General features: G+C 33.4%; 1 protein-coding gene across 1 annotated transcript; it reads left to right on the top strand.

Annotated features, from left to right (window-relative positions):
• The first annotated feature begins 1,186 nt into the window (after positions 1 to 1,186).
• LOC105770748 (photosystem II 22 kDa protein, chloroplastic) lies at positions 1,187 to 2,655 on the top strand. The gene is made up of 4 exons (XM_012592079.2): positions 1,187 to 1,468; positions 1,588 to 1,698; positions 1,815 to 2,058; positions 2,235 to 2,655. The coding sequence occupies exons 1-4, from the start codon at positions 1,262 to 1,264 to the stop codon at positions 2,477 to 2,479; spliced, it is 807 nt and encodes a 268-aa protein (XP_012447533.1). The 5' UTR covers positions 1,187 to 1,261; the 3' UTR covers positions 2,480 to 2,655.
• The last annotated feature ends 18,030 nt before the right edge of the window (positions 2,656 to 20,685 follow it).

Raw genomic sequence — 20,685 nt, 5'->3', positions numbered from 1 at the left:
GGGATGAAAGGGGAGCGTTTGTAGCAAAGGTGTTGGGTCCACTTTCAATTACAGGTAATGCATGCGTGGCCGAAGTTATGGCTATATGCGAAGTGCTTTGTTGGCTTAAGTCGACAGATACGAATAACATTGTCTTGGAATTCGATTGTCTAGAGACGGTTTATGCTTTGAATTCTCATACTTTAGGTAGCTCGAATTTGGCTTTCTGCTTGATGTCTGTCGTTGGTTGTGTTCACATTTTCAATATCTTTCTTTTCATTGGATTCGTCTAAGTGCTAACAAAGCTGCTCACCAATTAGTTTGGGTGGCTTTGTTTTAAGTAAATTGTATTGTTTTTATACTATTCTATCATGGTTGGTTTTCTCGTTGTTTTTGGATGATATTAAGTAGCAACCATGATCCAAAAAGAGTAGCAAGTAGCTCTATTTTGCTTTTGGTAGCACAAAAAAGTCAAACCAAAAAGAGAGGCCTAAATCCAAAAGTTTTGGGCTTAAACGAAAGGCTTTAGAGATTAATCCAGGAAAGCTAGGAGGCTCCTGGGTGAAGTTTTTAAAGCATAAATGTTGAGCGGAAGGAATCTTGGAAAAAAACCCTAGTGAATATTGCATACTTGTAAAACGTGTCAAGTCCCAAGTGATCACTATATTCTACATACCCCTCCCTTTTGTCGCTTGGTGTTTGTTATCTTTTCATCAATGGGGAGCACAAGATGACAACAGCAACGATGAAACATTGAGCGTCTAACTGCAACCCTATGAGTGGCTCACATCAAATAACAACTCAGCTGATTGACTCAACTTTGGCCACCTCTCGTACATCTGGCTTTTGTCTATGTCACACTTTGCTTCTTCACCACAGATTTTTCTTTTTCTGCAGACACAAACATCCTAAACAATATGTGAATCATATCAATAAGATTTAAACCAGTTGTTTTTCAAGTTACAAGTGTTTTTCCAAGTTGAACAAAATGCCAATAATATTTTTTTTCTAAACTACTAAATTCGATCTTATTATCAAAATTCAAAAGTTAAATTTGCATTCCAAGTTCTGATAGATAATTATTTTGTGCATGAAATTATCTCCCATTAAGAGTGAACAAGTACAGGAGCGACGTGGACAATCTCATTGCCTGTCACTAACTCTCGCACCACATCCACATCTGTGTCCTTTAAAAAAACCCTAAATCTGATACATTAAAATCTAAGAAGAAAGAGATAGCAATTGTCCTCAAATATCTCATACAAGGAATTAAATTGAATCAATGGCTCAAACCATGTTGCTCATGTCTAGCCAGGCAGTGAGCTTGAAGAGAGATCACCCTTTACTCCATTTCCAAGCTCAAGGACTCAAGCCTAAACCTGTCTCTCATCTCTTCTTCAATCCATTGTCTAATGGTGTCCATACTTCACCCAAAGCTTTCACCACTTTAGCTATCTTTAAATCAAAGACCAAAGCAGCTCCCAAGAGGGTATTGTATTTCAAATTTGTTCTCTAGATAGGCTGTCATTTAGTATATTTTTAGTGGGGATTTAACTTAACTCTTTTTTTTTAATTGTGTTTATATTCTTCTTGTTGTAATTTAAAAAGGTTGAGCCAAAGCCAAAGGTTGAAGATGGGATCTTTGGCACCTCTGGAGGGATTGGTTTTACCAAGCAAAATGAGCTCTTTGTGGGACGTGTTGCCATGCTTGGTTTTGCTGTAAGTTACTTTCTTTTCAAGCAACCAATATATATATATATATATATATATATATATATTATATTACTCGAATTCTTCACTTTTGTTTATTGAATATTCGTGTCCGGCACTTGTAGGCATCATTGCTAGGCGAAGCAATAACAGGGAAAGGAATCCTAGCACAGCTGAATTTGGAGACTGGAATTCCCATTTATGAAGCTGAACCCCTTCTTCTCTTCTTCATTCTCTTCACACTCCTTGGAGCCATTGGAGCGTTGGGTGACCGAGGTCGCTTTGTCGATGACCCTCCTACCGGGATTGAAGGGGCGGTTATCCCTCCCGGGAAAGGCATTAGGGGAGCATTGGGTCTCAAAGAAGGAGGTATGCAATCTGCCATTTTAGAATCTCTAACACAACAAAGTTGCTCTGCATTATATTATATAGTCTAACAGAGTATGGTATTCAGCCTTTTCATTTTCAGATAAAAAAGTATATATGAAAAACTCTAAATAAATTAAACATACATGATACATGTAGGGTTTGTGGTGTGATTTCAGGTCCATTGTTTGGATTCACAAAGGCAAATGAGCTTTTTGTTGGAAGATTGGCTCAGCTGGGAATTGCTTTCTCATTGATAGGAGAAATTATTACAGGGAAAGGAGCTCTAGCACAGTTAAACATTGAGACTGGAATCCCCATTAGCGATATTGAACCTCTTGTGTTGTTCAATGTTGCTTTCTTCTTCTTTGCTGCTATAAACCCTGGGACTGGTAAATTTCTCACCGATGAAGAAGAAGAGTAGATCCCAGCTGTTGTTTTTTGTTTTTCAGATTTTCTAAGCAACTTGTAAAAGTTTGACACCTTCATTTTTTCTCCCTTTCCCTCACTTCTCTTCATGTCTCATCAACTGAAGTTTCTTAACTGGGCTTTAAACCAAAATTAATCTGAGAATAGAACGTAAACGATTTCAAAGGCGAATCCCCAATGACTTGAGTTCCATAATGCTTAAAGATTGGATTGCTTGTTCTAATTGATCACATTTAACATAATCTAAAACGGGTTGATACAAATGCATATCACAAATTAATAAGAGTAAAGGCAAGTAATAAATGGGGTTATATGCTTGTTAATAAATAAAATTATTTGTGTATATAATGTATTAATGTGGTTTTTTTTTTTACTGTTAATGTGTAAATCTATAAAGCTACAAATGATTATTCAATAAAAAATAATCTATTTTTTAACAAAAAAGAGTTGGTTGAGTCTTACCCTAATTAGTATCGACGTGTAGAAGAGTGTAGATTTGAACATGTTTAAGCTTATTTTATCCTCTTATTTATTGTTTCGGAGGGGTTGGAGTGCACTCGAACCTACATTCTCTTGAAAACAATATCGATACCAACCGAACTAAGATTCAATCAATAAAATAATTTATTTTAAATTGTTACTAAATATTTTCCTAATGGTATATCTTATGATATGTAGAGTACTTAAGGATTTAGTTTAGATATTAGTAACAATTCCGTCCATGCATTTATTAGTAGTGATTTTGACATGTTTAAGGATTGTATGAAACTGTGATTCCACATCATCACTATCCATTTCTAATAGAAGAATGACAAATCAGGTTTTTCCTCCTAATTTTTTAGCTTTTTCCTCCTCAAAAAATTTAAATTCAACTAAAAATACTAAAAATGAGGAGGAAAAATCTGATTTGTCATTCTCCTGTTAAAAATCGATAAGAATGGCATAGAATTATAGTTTCATACAATCCCTTCTCTTCAATTAAATTCCTTTCAACTTAATCTATTTTGTTATTATTATTGTGTTCCACAATTATGAAAGAGTTATTCAACATTGATAGAGGTTTTATTGTTGAGACAATTATGAGAGGAATGCCTAGAGTAGTACCACGACTAGTACCCATTACTGTCTCGTACTGCTCAACCTCATAACCTGTATTATATGGAGTTAGCAATTTTTGTTAACAAATCTTTCGGTTGTGATTTTTTTCGATTATGTGGACGTATGTAAGTCCATCTATGATATCAAAACTTATTATAGGAACATATTTTATTGTGGAGTTGATGGTCAAAAGTTTAAAAGGAGTTCTAAGTGCTCTATTGCTTGTGAAGCATGGTTAATTCTTGAGACAACCCATAAAAGCATCAATACAATAAAGTAATCGAAGCTCCAGATGCTCACCAGCAAATTTAAAACTCTCAAAATGCAAGAGAATGAGACCATCGATGAATTTTATGCCAAGTTGTGTGATTTGTCGAATAAAAAATTTTCTCTTGATAATGAATATTCTAACTAGAAATTGGTGAAGAAAGTCCTTATGTCTTTGCCTAAACGTTTGCCATCAAAGTGACTGCAAATGAGGTCAAGGATATGACGGTAAAAGCACCATGAAGGCCCCTATACGATGATTTGGATTGCATTTTGCCCCCTCTACTGAAAAATTGACTTACACATTAGATTAAAGAGTGAATTGATCATTCTGTTAAAAATTACATCATTTTCTACTGTTAAGTGAACAAATAGTACTGTTCGGTTGCTAGAATTAGTTCCTCCATGTCAACAATTCCACCCATTTTATTGTCTATTAAAATTACATCCATTTCTTATGTTAAAAATTTTATCCATTTTTTTTGAATTAGTCATTCCATGTGAGCATGAGATACATGTAGCGCACTAAGTGTCATTGTTTGGTTGCTGTAACACCCCTCACTCGACCCAATCATCGGGTCCGAGTTATCAAATGCTATAGCCGATACTAGAGCAAATACAATCATTTAACATTTAATTTGAAACATTACACATGCAAACATTATCTATACATGCAATATATATACTATGCAACCTTTCTCGGGGGTTATACGAGTTTACGAATGCTCTAAAGTTAGCCCGGGATTAAACAATGACCAATTTGTAAAAGATTAAAAGCTTTAGATCGAGTCGCGACGATGATACGTAGGGGTGAGCAAAATTCGATTCGACTCGAAAAAATCGAAAAAAAATTCAAATTTCGAGTTAAACGAATCGAGTTATTCGAGTTAATCGAGTTATTCGAATCAACTCGAATTTTTTTTCGAATTTCAAGTTCGAATCGAGTTGAGTTTTCGAATTCGAATAATTCGAATAATTCGAATATCAAACTATAATATTTTACAGTTTTACCCTAAACTCCCAAACTTTTTTACTTTTCCTTCAAAACTTTTACTCCTTCCCACTTTTCCCCCAAAACTTTTACTCCCCTCCCCTCCCAACCCCCCAATTTACCCAAAATCCATTTCCCACCAAAATTTTACTTTTCCATTCATTTTTTTTTCAAAATTTTACTCTCAAAAACCCTCAAAACTTTTTATTTCCCCCAAAATTTTTACTCCCTCCCACTTTTCCCCTAAAACTTTTATTCTCTTCCCATCCCACCTCCCATCTACCCCAAACCCTCCCCCTCCAATTTTTTTTAATATTTTCCCTCCAAAATTTTACTCCCCCTATTTACTTTCCCTCAAACTTTTATTCCCCAAAACTTTTTATTTTCCCCTAAACTTTTACTTCTCACCCTTTACTCTCAAATAAAAATCAAAATTATCCAAAAAATCACTAAACATAAATAGTAATAATTTTATTTATATATACTATTTATATTATTAAATTAAATTTCACATTTTATATTATTTATATTATTGAATTGTTTAGTCATATTGAATATTTATATTAAAATTGAATTCTTAATTATGCCATAAAATATTCGTGTTAAAATTTTATATTGGTATCAATTTCAAATTTTATTTTTAAAATAAATTTTATTAAAAAATCATATTTTTATATTTAATATATTTTTAATTCCAAAATACATAGTGACAAGAATCCGAAGATAATTGAAACAACTAAGCAAACAAATAAGCTAACCAGTATATAAAAAATTAATAAATAAATTATGAGGTGATGAAAGTTAATAAAAAATTTGATTAAGGTGGACAAATTTTATTACGATGGGTGACAATGGTTACAAGGACCCAAAATTATTTTTTAAAATTTAACTCGAACAAATATATTCGATTCGATTCGAATTCCATCTCACTCGACTCGATTCGAGAAAACTTCAAATAAAGTTAGGATGATAAAATGAGATTCGAAAACTCGATTAACTCGAAAATTTTCGATTCGATTCGATTCGATTCGATCGAATGCTCACCCCTAATGATACGTGAGGGAGTTTCTCGTCGTGACGTGACATACTAACTTGGCCTCGTTGTGACGATGGGGTTCCTCATCATGTCATGGCTTAAAGTCTAAAGCTTGTCGCAACAACCACCGCCCCACGTTGCAACGTGGACTTTGTTTTTAGTACATTTAGGCCATTTTGTAATGGCCCAAATTTGAGGTTATCGGAACAGTGGTTTCGGGACCACAAATCTGATGAGAAAAATTTTATTTTTCTTATATTTTTATGGTCTACAATTTCACAAAATGATTTTTTGAAAATTTCGTTCGAAAATTTCGACGTTTGGGCACTCAATTTAGTCAAAAGGACTAAATTGTAAAAAGTGCAAAAGTTGAGTTCTACATGTTAGAGGTGTCCAATTGTTATGAAACTTTAAATTGGAGGTCCTTATATGGTAATTATACCATTGGTAACTTGGTAGACAAAATGGACATGAGATAAGTGAAATAGAAAATTTTTAAGTTAGGGGCAATTTGGTAATCTAGTAATTAAAATGAATTAAAAGGGAAAAAGATGGCAAAATCATCATCTTCTTCATTAGGACGAAATCAGCAAGGGGAAGCCATAGTTAGGGTTTTCAAGCTTCCAAGCTCCATAATAAGTGATCCCAAGTCCCGCTTTTAATGTTTTTACGTTTTGGAGTCCCTAGCTTAATTTAGCTTATTCTAGCAATAATTTAACCTAGGGTTTATATTTGGAAAAATACCCATAGGTGAAAAGTGTTTATTTTGATGTTTTATGATAGAATATGAAGCTAGAAATTATGTTAAACAACTTTTGCTAAGCGATTTTAAGTGAAAACGAGTAAAACGACATAATCGGTAAAAATACCTAATGTTCATAAGTACATGTTAGAGTGGGAATTTGATGTTGCCATAGAAGGAAAAATGTTCAGAATGTTATAAAACATAAGAATAAGAGATGAAGTTTAATTTCCGAGCCTTGGGGCAAAAATGTAATTATGTAAAGTTTAGGGCAAAATTGTAATTTTGAAAAGTTAGAGTCGAGGGCTGTTTTGATGAATGTGATTATTAAATAAGTTAAATTTACTATTTTAGATCAAGAAGTACGAAACTCGAGGTTAGACAAAGGGAAGAATAAAGTTGAAGACTAAGTTGGTGAATTTGGCTATAATTGGTACCGAGGTAAGTTTACGGTAAATAAATGCAATATTTCAATATTTATTATTAATGCTGTTAATTTCAGCAATTATGAATTTATTTTATGAATTTATTTGATGATGATCCAAGCATGAAATGATAGAGAATTAAAATTTAAAAGTCCCGTTGATACATAAGGATGGTATTGGATACGAATGTCATGACATTTGGGTAAAGAGATCCCATGTAAGACCATGTCGGGACATGGCATTGGCATCCTTAAGATCATGAGAGGTCCTCAGAAGACCATGTCGGGACATGGCATGGGCACCGAGACGAGAGGTCCCATGTAAGACCATGTCTGGGACATGGCGTTGGCACCGAGATGAGATGTCCCCTATAAGACCATGTCTGGGACATGGCTTTGGCATGTTATTATCAGAAGAGACCCGAGTATCCTTATTATTCCAATGTAGCTCAACGGGCTTGTAAACGAATCATGTTCATGAAAGTTCAGTTTAAAGCATAAATGGCAAGCTCAGGTAAGTTGTAAGACTTAAGAACTTATTATACTATCAATTGATGTTCAACGATGCAGCAAGAGTTGAGTAAGTTATGCACACAAGTATTCTAAGTAAACAAGTAAGAGAACTAGTATGAGATTAACTAAAGAGTAAACTAGAGATATAGTCACTTGAGTTTAATTATTTGTGTGTAATGTTGTTATTTATTTGCTAGTAAACTTACTAAGCTTTATGCTTACTTCTTTTATTTCTCTTTCTCTTATAGTATTGCAAAGCTACTTCAAGGATCCTAAAGAAGTCGGAGATCGTCCACACTATCAACCACAACTCGCTTTCGGTATTTTATGTCAAAACACGTTTGAGTTATGGCATGTATAGGGATTTAGTTATTTTGTATGTTTGTAATGATGATTTTGCTAATGAGTGATGTGTAAGTATTTGATGATGTATGGTCATTAAAATGGTTAAGGATGAAGGTGTTTGTTGTTATGAAAGATTAGGTGATAAATTATGCATCGAAATCATGAAAGGATAAAATTTTGCAAAGAAACAGAATTCAGGCAGCACAGTGACGTGAATTTGAAAAATCACCTAGGATGGTATAAAATGAATTAGAGGGTGAATGATATATGGAATTAAATCTTGTTGGGTCTATTTTCATGGAAAAATAACGGTGTAGCAAAAGGAAATTTATATTTTAAGATATGTGAATTTTAGTAAGATAGGGTCAGAACTGTTTTTGGAGTCCTCTGTTCTGAGTTTAGAAAATAATTACAAATTGTACAAAAATGGTTATGAGTTGAAATTTACATGCTTAGATTCCTTAATGAGTATATTTTCTGTAGGAACAAGTGGGAATAGCATATGAAAATCCTATAACGAGAAAAGTTACTTTTAGTAACAAGAGGTCAGAATAGTCAAATGGTGAAACAGGAGAGACTTTAACTAATAACTGTACTAATTGGCTGAACCAAAAATTCTAAAAATTTTATGGTAGGAAGATATATGAGTCTAGTTTCAAGGAAAATTTACGGAGTTAAATTTTGAGTTCCGTAGCTCAAGTTATAATTAATTTAGTGACCACTGCGCAATTGGACAGCTTTGCTGTAAATAGTGAAAATAATTTGCAAAAGTAAATTTTTATGCTCCGAATTAGTAAGATAAGTTAAGTAATGCCTCGTGCTCGACTCCGGAAACGGTCTCGGGTAAGGGGTGTTACACATTTGGTACCAATCTCTTATCCATCTTTCAAACTTACAAATTGGTGCATATTTACACAACCTTACCTACACAAAAACATACCAAAATACATTCCAAACATTACATTTAACCATTTTCCATTCAACTAATCCAATATACCACGAATTGACACCAAAAGCATATCAATTCAACTTATACAAATTCAACCTATTCAACCATACATTTATCCATTCAATACCATCATTTTGCCATATCATTTGTAACACCCCTAACCCATATCCGTCACCAGAACAGGGTTATGAAGCATTACTGGAACTTTACGGATTGAATACCAACATTTCACAACATTTAATAAATATATCCGAAACCAATCATAAATTATTCATATTGTCCCTTATATGAGCCATCGATGCCAAATATACACCTTAGAAGTGAATCGGGACTAAACCAAATACTCAGGAAAATTTTCCCAAAATTAAAAAAAAATTCTTAGGAGCAAGGGACATACGCTCCTGTCTTCGGCCGTGTGGGCATTCGATGTGAGGCACACGACCAAGCACACACCCGTGTGATAGGCCGCGTATAAGGTGCAGAGGTCACACGGCCAAGTCACATGCCTGTGTGCTAGGCCGTGTGCAAAAACTTGGGAATTCTGTTTCGAAATTTCAAAGTGCAGGGGACCACACGGCCAGACCACATGCCCATGTGCCAGGCCGTGTGTCCATGTCTCTTCCCGTATGGACGAAAATAGGCCATTTTAAGGCTACTTTTCTCACTCAATCTTGGTATCAACCTATGCACAACAAAATTTACACTCACAAATCATACAAGACCCTCAATTCAAGCCAATACCAAGTTCTTATAACTAACATATCATCACATAAAACCAAATATCTTAACTTACCAAATTAACAACTTACACCTAGGTGTATAAGCAACCATGCCTCAATAGACCTATTAATTGTCCATCATCTAAACATGTCAAACATGCTTCATACATGATTTATCCTTACTCATATAAGTAGGTTTGAAATGTAAACAAAATATAACTCTTGATATTTACACAAACCATTATCACCCTATACATGCCATATAAACCAAAATATACATTGCAAAAACTACCAGAACAAATTGGACAGTGTGGCCCGATGTGCTGATTCGATTCCCTGACCTCACGTTAATCTACAAAGACATTAAACAAACACAAATAAGCTTAATGAAGCTTAGTAAATTCGTTGGCTTTAAACATAAATCTTACCGAACATTGAACATGCTATAATCAAATCAAGTAAGTAAATCATTCAAATTACATTTCCTACCAACCACAACTTTAATTTATGAATTCTCTTAATTCATATAAAAACCATCAATAACTTTAAATCCTCATATACTAATTTCATATGTCACTTACCAGCCTTATTGAATTTGAGAACGACTTACGGATATGAGTACATCGTATACAGAAGCTCGAAGGCTGCACAGAAGCACATAAGTGCTAAACGGAAACCCATAAGGGTTGAACGGAAGCTCATAAGAGCTGAACGAAAACCCATAAGGGTTAAACTGAAGCTCAAAAGAGCTGAATTGAAACACGTTAGGGTTAGACGGAAACTCATATGAGTTAACTGAAGCTCATGAGAGTTAAACGGAAAGTAAACACGAAAGTTCGCAACAAATGCTGAACCTCGGTTTACTTGGATAAATTGCCGTCAATTCTTCCTTTGCCACAGAACGACCGTACTCAATCCCTAATGGATTAATGACTTGAATATCATAATCAGTAGACTCAACATGCAATTTCCTTTCTGTTACTAATGCAGTGCAAACATAAGAATACGTGGACCCAGGGTCAACCAATGCGTATACAATAGCATAAAAAAGATAGAATGTACCAGTAGTCACGTCTGGAGCCGTAGCTTCTTTTCTCGCTCGGATGACATAAGTACGTGCAAGTGCCCTAGCCTCTGACCGGGCAGCAGAATTCGTCATACCCAAACGAGCTGTTCCAGCAGCACTGTTTTGACCCGAATGTCTATTTCGTTAAGAAGTGGCCAACTGTTTCTCTTTTTTTCTCTTCCTCCCCTCTTTGCAATTGATGACAATTTTGAATAAAATGGTCAATGGTTCTGTATTTGCAACAAGCCCCCGCTTTGCCTCTACATTCACCAGGATGGTATTTTCCACAATATTTGTATTTAGGCCTAGGAGCATTCTGTGTAACAGCCCAATTTTGACCCTAATCGGAACAGTGGTTTCGGGACCACAAATCCGAATTAGAAAAAAATATTTTAATATTATTTTGTGTGTTTATGATGTGTGAATTTAATTGTGTGAAATTTTCGTGTTTTAATTTTGCCGTTTGAGAGATTGATTAAAGAAAATGGCTTAATCGCGTAAAATGAAAATTTAGGGGTTAAATCTAAAGGTACCAAATTGTTGTTGTCTTTATTAAATAGAGGATTTATGATGTAATAAGGCCAAAATATAGTTAGTGGGTGGCAAAGTACAAGTATAGCCTTATATATATAAGTATATATATATTTATATAAAGGTTAATAAAGTAAACTAATTATTAATGTTAGTGCATGTTTAATATATTAAAATTAAAGCATTATTTCTCCATCTTTTGGCTGAAACTAAGAACAAAGAAGATTGTTTAAAAGCTTTAGTATATTCGGCACTTGCAAGCTTGATTGAGGTATGAATTTTGTTTGTTTTTTTGATAATTTTTACGTTTTTGATATCGTTGCTTTGAATACTTCAAAACCCATGTCTTAATTTTGTGAATTGTTGATGATTTTGAAATGTGCCATTGATGAATGTTTGAGTTTCATGATTTTAGTTGATGAAATATGAAATATAATTGTTAGATTAACATGTTTTGTCTTTGAATTTTTGGTGAATTTGAGTAATTAGGGCTAAATTGAGAAAATAAAATTTTGAAGGACTATAATGTGAAATAAATGAAATGCATGAGCTTGTATAGACACTAGGAATATTCGGCCCTTAAGGAGTGTAGTCAAAATTGGTGTATTTTGTGTTTTGAGCAAAAATGATTAAATTGTAAAAAGTGTGAAATTTTAGGGGCAAAATTGTAATTTTCCCATTCATGTGTTTTTAGGGTAAATTGAATAGAATGGTGTTTAAATAAGCTTAATTTGAATATTTTTAGATCAAGAATTAAAGAAATTGAATTTGGATCGGGGAAAGACAAAAGTGGTCGAGTAGCCGATTTAGCAGTCGACGACATCCGAGGTAAGTCGATAAGCATTTAAATGTTGTTAAATTCAAGAATATATAAATGATAAGTGATAAATTAAATTATTTATTTTTTTATATGTTTTGGCCGAAAATTATTATTAAGATAGGAATTTTCTTTCGAGTTCGATTCGATCGATAATCGATGCCTAAAAGCCCCGTACGAACCCTAGGAATAGATAGGATACTTATGTCATGACATAGGACTCCGATATGTGTTTTCGTGTAAGACCACGTCTGGGACGTCGGCATCGACTTGTGTTTTTGTGTAAGACCCTGTCTGGGACAGTGGCATCGGTATGTGATTACATGTAAGACCACGTCTGGGACGTTGGCATTGTACTAGCTTTTTAATTATCCGTGTATCCTTTTTAATTCCGAACGGTTCAACGGGCAATGTTAAGTGAAGACCGAATGTGAAATCGAAACAATAATAGTGTTCAGGTATGTATTTATATCATGCTATGAAATTAAGGTAAGTTGTATATTGAATTGATGATACAAAGTTATTTGATATATGAACAATATGTGAGCATGTTTGTGCTTATAAGTCATTGGTAGTTTGGATTATTATTGTAGTTTTTTTAAAATTATATTTTGATAAGTATACAATAATTGGAGTATTTGTGCATTAAGCTATTAAAGTTAAATGTTTATTTATATTTGATTTGGTTGGTTTAATATTAATGTTAAAATGAATAATGTTTGCTTATGACTTACTAAGCTTAAATAGCTTACTGTGTGTATGTCGTTCTTCGTTTTATAGATTTTGGAAGTTGGTTACAAGCTCGGGGATCGTCAGAGAAGATTATCACACTATCGACTCCTCTCGGTATTTTGTAAATTTTGAATTCGATCTTATGGCATGTATAGCGTAGCTGAAATGCTTGAATTTAGATTATGTAATATTAAGCCATGCGAAAATGGCTTAATTTTCTTGTTTGTGTTCGGTTTTGGGCTGAATTACGGTTTAAGCATACTTTAATCATGGATTAGTATTTTATGGTTAGTATTTATATGGTAATGTATATATATGTGCATGGTGATTTCATTCAAGTGTTTCGGTAATTATGTGGTTGAAGTAATTAAGTTGTTATATTCATTAAGATAAGTAATGTTAAGTTAAGTGTCTAGGTTATGTATTATATATGAAATATATATATGATTTGGTTGGATTTAGTAGTTAAGTGAATATAGGGATGATTTATAAATTGAAGTATGCTTGTAAATGTTGGTGATAAATTACGTTTGGCTTATTGATAGAGTAAATGAATGTATATGCTGTCAAATTTTGATGTACAAATGCAGTCCAATTATATATGTATATGCTGTCAATTTTTGATGTATAAGGCAGTCCAATTATATATGTATATGCTGTCAATTTTGACGATAAATGCAGTCCAATTATATATGTATATGCTGTCAAATTTTGATACACAAATGCAGTCCAAATATTTATGTATATGCTGTCAATTTTGATGTATAAATGCAGTCCAATTATATATGTATATGCTGTCAATTTTGACGTATAAATGCAGTCCAATTATATATGTATATGCTGTCAATTTTGATGTATAAATGCAGTCCAATTTTGTATATATGCTGTCCAAATTTTGGTGTGAAAATGCTATTTAGTTTGGTATATAAATGCTGTTCAAATTGATGTATAATAGTTGTCCAAATAGGGTGTACCACCTATCTTGTAATATGTAGTATAGTTAGTAACTTGAAATGAAATATGTATACAAATATATGTTTGGATATATGCTTGGATTTTGATATATAATCATATATGTTTGGAAATGTTTTAAGAATTTGAATGATATTAAATTTTGATTAGGTAAATGATAATGATATGGTTGAAATTTTGAGACATGGTTAGTATATGTAATTTGATTTATGATGCATGTTTGATTTTAATTGGTTATGTGTTTATATATATATATGTATATATATATATATGTGGAATGAAATTTCGTGGTTGAGTTAGTATAATTAAAAAAAAAATTGAGTTGGGTTTTGATCTGTAATGCCTCGTAACTCTAATCCGGCGATGGAATCGAGTTGGGGTGTTACATTCTGTACACTTCCCACACTAACAGCAGGTCTAATAGATACCCCGAAATCAGGTTGAGTTACCTTATTTTTATTTGATCGTTCCGACATTGGGGTGGCCCGACTAAAATCATCTCTAGACTTTTTCAGAGGTAAAGCTGAAAATGACTTGGAGGAACTTCTTTTGTAGGATTCTTTATTCTTTCTATCCCGTTGTATTTTTCTATTGTACACCTCTTCCATTTTCTGAGCACGATATGATAGAACGACAAATTTTCGTATTTTCGTAACCCCAATAATTATTCTAATTTCATCATTTAACCCTTTTTCAAACTGAATACACATTTTTTCTTTGGTTGGTACAATTTTCCGGACATATTTACTGAGTCATACAAATTCCCTCTCATATTCGGCTACTGACCGGTTTTCTTGTCGCAAGTCAAGAAATTCTCTCTTCTTTTTATCCAAGTATTTCTTGCCGACATATTTCTTTTTAAATTCACTCTGAAAGAATTCCCAAGTGATTTTCTCTTTCAGCAGTACAACCACAATAGTCGACCACCAATTATAAGCTTCCTCTTTCAGTAGTGACACAACACATCTCAGATAATCTTCGAAAAAACAAGTTATTTCCTCAAAACTTTTATCGTGTTCTGAAGCTACTATTCAGCTTTCACAGGATCATCATCTGATATACCCTGAAATTCTTCGGCCCTACACTTTCTAAGTTTTTGGATCGAAGTACGTTTACTAGATTCAGTCATCAGAGGAGGTGGAGGTGCAACCGAACGCTCTACAAGTGGTACAGTAGGGGAAGGAGGTTGTTGAGCCTGATTTCTTTCTTGCATAAATTCGTTAAACCATTGATTCATAAACTCAAAGAACATGTTTTTAAATTCTTGTTCTTGAGCTGGAGGAATTGGGACGTTACTACTTGTCCCGTGTTCAGATGTCTGTACTCTACTATTAGCTTCATCAGGTTCAACATGTTCAGGTCAATCTGACATCTTTACAATCTATAAGAAAAATAAGTGTTAGATCGGATCATACACATCACATTATCATAGATTTATATAGCATGTATTTTTAGACATTTTACACACTACATTCGTTCCGAGAATCGGCTAAACCGAGCTTTGGTACCACTAAATGTAACACCCCTAACCCATATTCATTACCAGAATAGGGTTACGAAGCATTACCGAAAATTTACGGATTGAATACGAACATTGTACAACATTTAATAAAAATATCTGAAATCAATCATAAATTATTCTTGTTGTCTTTTATATGAGCCATCGAGGCCCAATATACACCTTAGAAGTGAATCGGGACTAAACTAGATACTCAGAAAAATTTTCCCAAAATTTTAAAAAAAAATTCTTAGAAGCAGGGGACACACGCCTGTGTGGCCGACCTGTGGACATTCGATGTGGGCCACACGGTCTTATCCCAGCTTGTGTCCGTACCCGTGTAACTATCTGACTTGGGTCACACGACCAATCATACGCCCGTGTGATAGGCCGTGTATAAGGTGCAGATGTCACACGGCCAAGTCACACACCTGTGTGCTAGGCCGTGTGCAAAAACCTAGGTATTCTGTTTCGAAATTTCAAGGTGCAGGGGAAACACGGCCAGACCACATGCCCATGTGCCAGACCGTGTGTCACACACGGCAGTTGAGACAAACGCTAGTGTCTTTGCCCATATGGACGAAAATAGGCCATTTTAAGGCCACTTTTCTCACCCAATCTTGGTATCAACCTATGCACAACAAATTTTACACTCACAAATCATACAAGACCCTTAATTCAACCCAATACCAAGTTCTTATAACTAACATATCATCACTTAAAACCAAATATCTTAACTTACCAAATTAACAACTTACACCTAGGTGTAGATGCAACCATGCCTCAATAGACCTATTAATTGTCCATAATCTAAACATGTCAAACATGCTTCATACATGATTTATCCTTACTCATATAAGTAGGGTTGAAACGTAAACAAAATATAACTCTTGATATTTACACAAACCATTATCACCCTATACATGCCATAAAAATCAAAATATACATTGCAAAAACTACCAGAACAAATTGGATAGTGTGGCCCGATGTGCTGATTCGATTCCCTGACCTCACGTTAATCTACAAAGACATTAAACAAACACAAATAAGCTTAATAAAGCTTAGTAAATTCGTTGGTTTTAAACATAAATCTTACCGAACATTGAACATGCTATAATCAAATCAAGTAAGTAAATCATTCAAATTACATTTCCTGCCAACCACAACTTCAATTTATGAATTCTCTTAATTCACATCAAAACCATCAATAACTTTAAGTCATAATATACTAATTTCATATGTCACTTACTAACCTTACAGAATTTGAGAACAACTTACGGATATGAGTACATCGTATACAGAAGCCCTAAGGTTGCACAGAAGCACATAAGTGCTAAACGGAAACCCATAAGGGTTGAACGGAAGCTCATAAGAGCTGAACGAAAATCCATAAGGGTAAAACTGAAGCTCAAAAGAGCTGAACTGAAACTCGTTAGGGTTAGACGGAAACTCATATGAGTTAACTGAAGCTCATGAGAGCTAAACAAAAAGTAAACACGAAAGTTCGCAACAAATGCTGAACTTCGGTTTACTTGGGTAAACTGCTGTCAATTCTTTCTTTGCCACAGAACGATCGTACTTAATCCCGCATTCCACTTTAGCCGGATGCTCATTCTAATTCATAATACAACAATATTTCAATTTTTTATTCAATAATATATTAAATAAATAATAAATTTAACAACATTCCGTTTTTAACAATATATTAAATACGTAACATCATTCATCAATTTCCATATAACTATTAAACTTTAACCATACGAACTTACCTGGGGTAAATTTGTAAACTTTGTAGTAATTCAGGGACTATTCTACTAATTTTTCTTTTTCTCGTTGGTCTACTGGCTCTCGATATGATGTAAAAATATGAAAAACCAACTTTTGGAGACTCTCCCATGGTGTTTTTGGGTGAGAATTATGAAGAAATTGCTAGAAACTCTTTTAATTACTTGTTTATTTGTTTAGTTTTTACAAAATTTCCAATTTTACCCTTGTTTCACCTAATTTCTTGATTTTTTTTCGTGCTAATGCCGCGTCAGCCATCATCTTAAGGCTATTTTGCCCATTTAGTCCTCCCTTAATTATCACTTGAGCTATTTAATCATTATTTCTTTAATTAACAAGTTTTGCACCTTTTTTAATTTAGTCCTTTTTAATTAATTAATTATCAAAATGTTAAAATTTTCTAACGAAACTTTGATACAAACTTAATGATACTCCGAAAAATATTTATAAAAATATTTATGGCTCGGTTTATGATATCAAGGTCTCGATACCTCGTTTTCGAAACCACTTAACTTAATAAATTATTCTAAAACACAATTTACTAATTCAAATGTCTTCCTAAAATCACATTTGACTCATAAACACTAAATAATAAAATATACGAGCTCACTTGTCTAATTTGGTGGTCTCAAACCACTATTTCTGACACCACTGAAAATCAAGCTATTGCATCATTTCTTACTCAAATTTGTCATTGAAGTGCCATATATATAGCTTATCATATTACCAAAACATACACACATTTTTATGAACATTAGCCATTCCAAAATCAAACATTCGCTAAGTTCAAACCAAATCTATCATTCCCAAGTTAACATATATAACACCTATGTACATGCCACATAACCGGATTTTAGAATGTTTGAATGACTACCGAATCAATAACGGAATAGTGTGAGCTTCTTGTAGATCCGTTTGACACGTTCCGCAAGTTGTCAATCTACAGGAAAAGGGAAAACAACGGGGTAAGCATTTCGAATGCTTAGTAAGTTCACAAGTAATAAAACAAAAACTTACCTTAATAAACAATTAAATAATATAAAATACCATAATGTTGGCACAATTTGGCTAAACATAACATGTCACAAAAATAAAAAAGATGAGTAATATACCAACATCAATCTATCCATAAAATGTATATCTAACATGCCATTCATGTCACTATAGGTAATAAGTTTAAATCTCATTGTACTCGAGTACAATATAGTCACACATATATATATACATTATAGATTTTATGTTCACACATTCATTAACCCATCATTTGAATACCGAACTCCTTCCATATCATTTTAATTTCTCACTTCATATAATCTATATATCCTGATGAAACTTAATAAACGGGCTCAGATACAAAGGTACTAATCACATTTGTTGCTCTTCCGAGCTAAATATATATATTCGTATCAGGTTATCCGTCCCGGCTAAAACTTTATAATGGCACATCAAATTACTTGGCCAAGCTGAAAATATACATGTAAGGTTACTTGTTCGAGCTAAACCTTTAAAACGGCATCAGGTTACTTGTCCGAGCTAAACTTGTGTCACATGTATCTTTGAGCCCGCAACAAATGCTGGATCTCAGTAATAATCGGTAATCAATCTGTATCCATGTGTAGAAGACCTTTACTAAGTTCATCAGGGCAATTTCAGCAGATAAGTTCATTTACATTTCTTTACAATTTAGTCTAGATCTCACATTTTTGTACCAAATCGCAAACAATCCAAATTTCAATTAAACATACATATATTTATAATTCAAATGCACAACAATTTAAACATAATAATACCACATGAACTTGGTTAAATCAACAAACAAATTGAATGTGTATGGACTAATTGATAATTGTACCTTTTCCTCGATTATCCTTGGTTTGGTTCAATTCCCGATCTATATGATAATTCAATTTATCAATTCCAAGAATTTTATAATATTCTATCATATGCATGGATCAGTTCAATTTTACTTTTCAAATGCCCTCTAATGTTTTGCATTTTATTTAACTTAGTCCCTAAAACCGAAATTGCGATATCTTTCAAATTTGAGCTTCAATTTTCCTTTTAAGACTCTCTATTGTCTACAATTATAGAAATTTTACACCAATTTTGAAATTTATACATTTTAGTCCCTATGTTAAAAAACTAGTAATTAAACTTTACAAACTAGTCATTTTTCACTTCTAAGCTTAAAACTATTAATTTAGTATCAATTTATTCAAGTATTCATCAATGGAAATTTTAGAAACTTTAACAGTTTTACAAATTGGTACATGGGCTAGCTAAATCAAGCTCCCACAGCCACAAAAAATGACTAAATTAAACATACCAATTTATTGCTTAAAGATTGAAACCCTATGTTGTTATTCCTTGTTTCTCTTCTCCTATTTCTCGATATGGTTCAAGAAGAAAGAAATTAATTCTATGTTCTTTTATTTTATGTTTTTACATTATAATATTTTAATTATAATTTTACTATTATTAGTCCATTATGTTCTTTCTTTCCGCTTGTTCTTTAATGTAATGTATAAAGACTAATTTGTTTATTTTTTAAATAGAGGGACAAAATGCAATCTGACCCATAATATAAGGGCATTCATGATATTTTTACCATGATTTGACTTTTTTTGAAAGATCAATAATCAAATTTAACTTATTATAATAATAAAAGTCAAGTTAAATATAAATATTTAGAGTTAAATTTATCATTATATGTAAGTAAAAAAACTAGCTGAACCCGCTTAAGAAACAAAGCTAAATTTTTATCGGCAGAAGAGTAAGATTGTCCAGTCATATTGAACAAGCCTGGGCCTTAAGATCCTAGCTAGGTAGCTAAACTCGGCACTGAATGAAGATTAGCCTTACCCAGCATCAATGAGCCCATGGCAGTTGCTTTAGGGCCATAAATGGTTGTAATATGTTTGGGAGGGAGCTACACCAGTTCGTATCCACAAAATACGGGGCCAATGGGTTACCCTTAATTTTGGTCAACAAATGTTGCAACAGCAGGAGAGGACAATGCTGGCTGGCTGTTCTATATCCCCCCAATGAAGTGATCTGAAACTGAAGCAAGCGGTTGTTCAAGTTCAACTCAGACACACCTTCCACTTGCTGCAATAACTTACGTCCACGTTTATTCTCCTCTGCATGCACTCAAACCTTTTGAGATAATTGCTCACCATATTAGTTTTCCACAACCCCATTTTTCTTTTTGTTATTCCTTTTATCCAAATCTTATTAATCATTCATTCGATTTGCACATGAGAAATCAGATTAAATTTTAAATATATAATAGTTGGACCATTTCTTATCAGCTTTTAAATAATTGTTTTAATAAGTTCAAGGATTAAACATCAAATAAGGCTTCTTCTTTTTTATGGGAATTTCTAGGGTATTTGAGCGTCGCCTGATGGATTGGGGCAAGTATAACTACGTCGCAGCGTTCTCGTTGGAGGAATTGGGTTGAATGGCACCCACCTAGACTTAGCGAAACACCGACACATAATCTATATAACATAAATTCAGTCAAAAGTTATATTTTGATTAAGCATATATAACACCTGCTGCTCCCCATTCAATTTCCGCAGGATCTTTTTCTCAGATCCATCTGTTCCCTTTGAAAGGACGACTTCAAATCGTCTTTTTATCAAGATTATTTTGATTAAAGCATAGATACTGAAATAACTTCTCATAAATGTCTCTCTCTACATAGCATGTTA

This window comes from Gossypium raimondii, chromosome 5 (assembly GCF_025698545.1).
Source record: "Gossypium raimondii isolate GPD5lz chromosome 5, ASM2569854v1, whole genome shotgun sequence".
Classification (NCBI taxonomy): domain Eukaryota; kingdom Viridiplantae; phylum Streptophyta; class Magnoliopsida; order Malvales; family Malvaceae; genus Gossypium; species Gossypium raimondii.
Note: the sequence above shows the minus strand (reverse complement) of the source record. Positions and strands in the feature narration are given on the sequence as shown.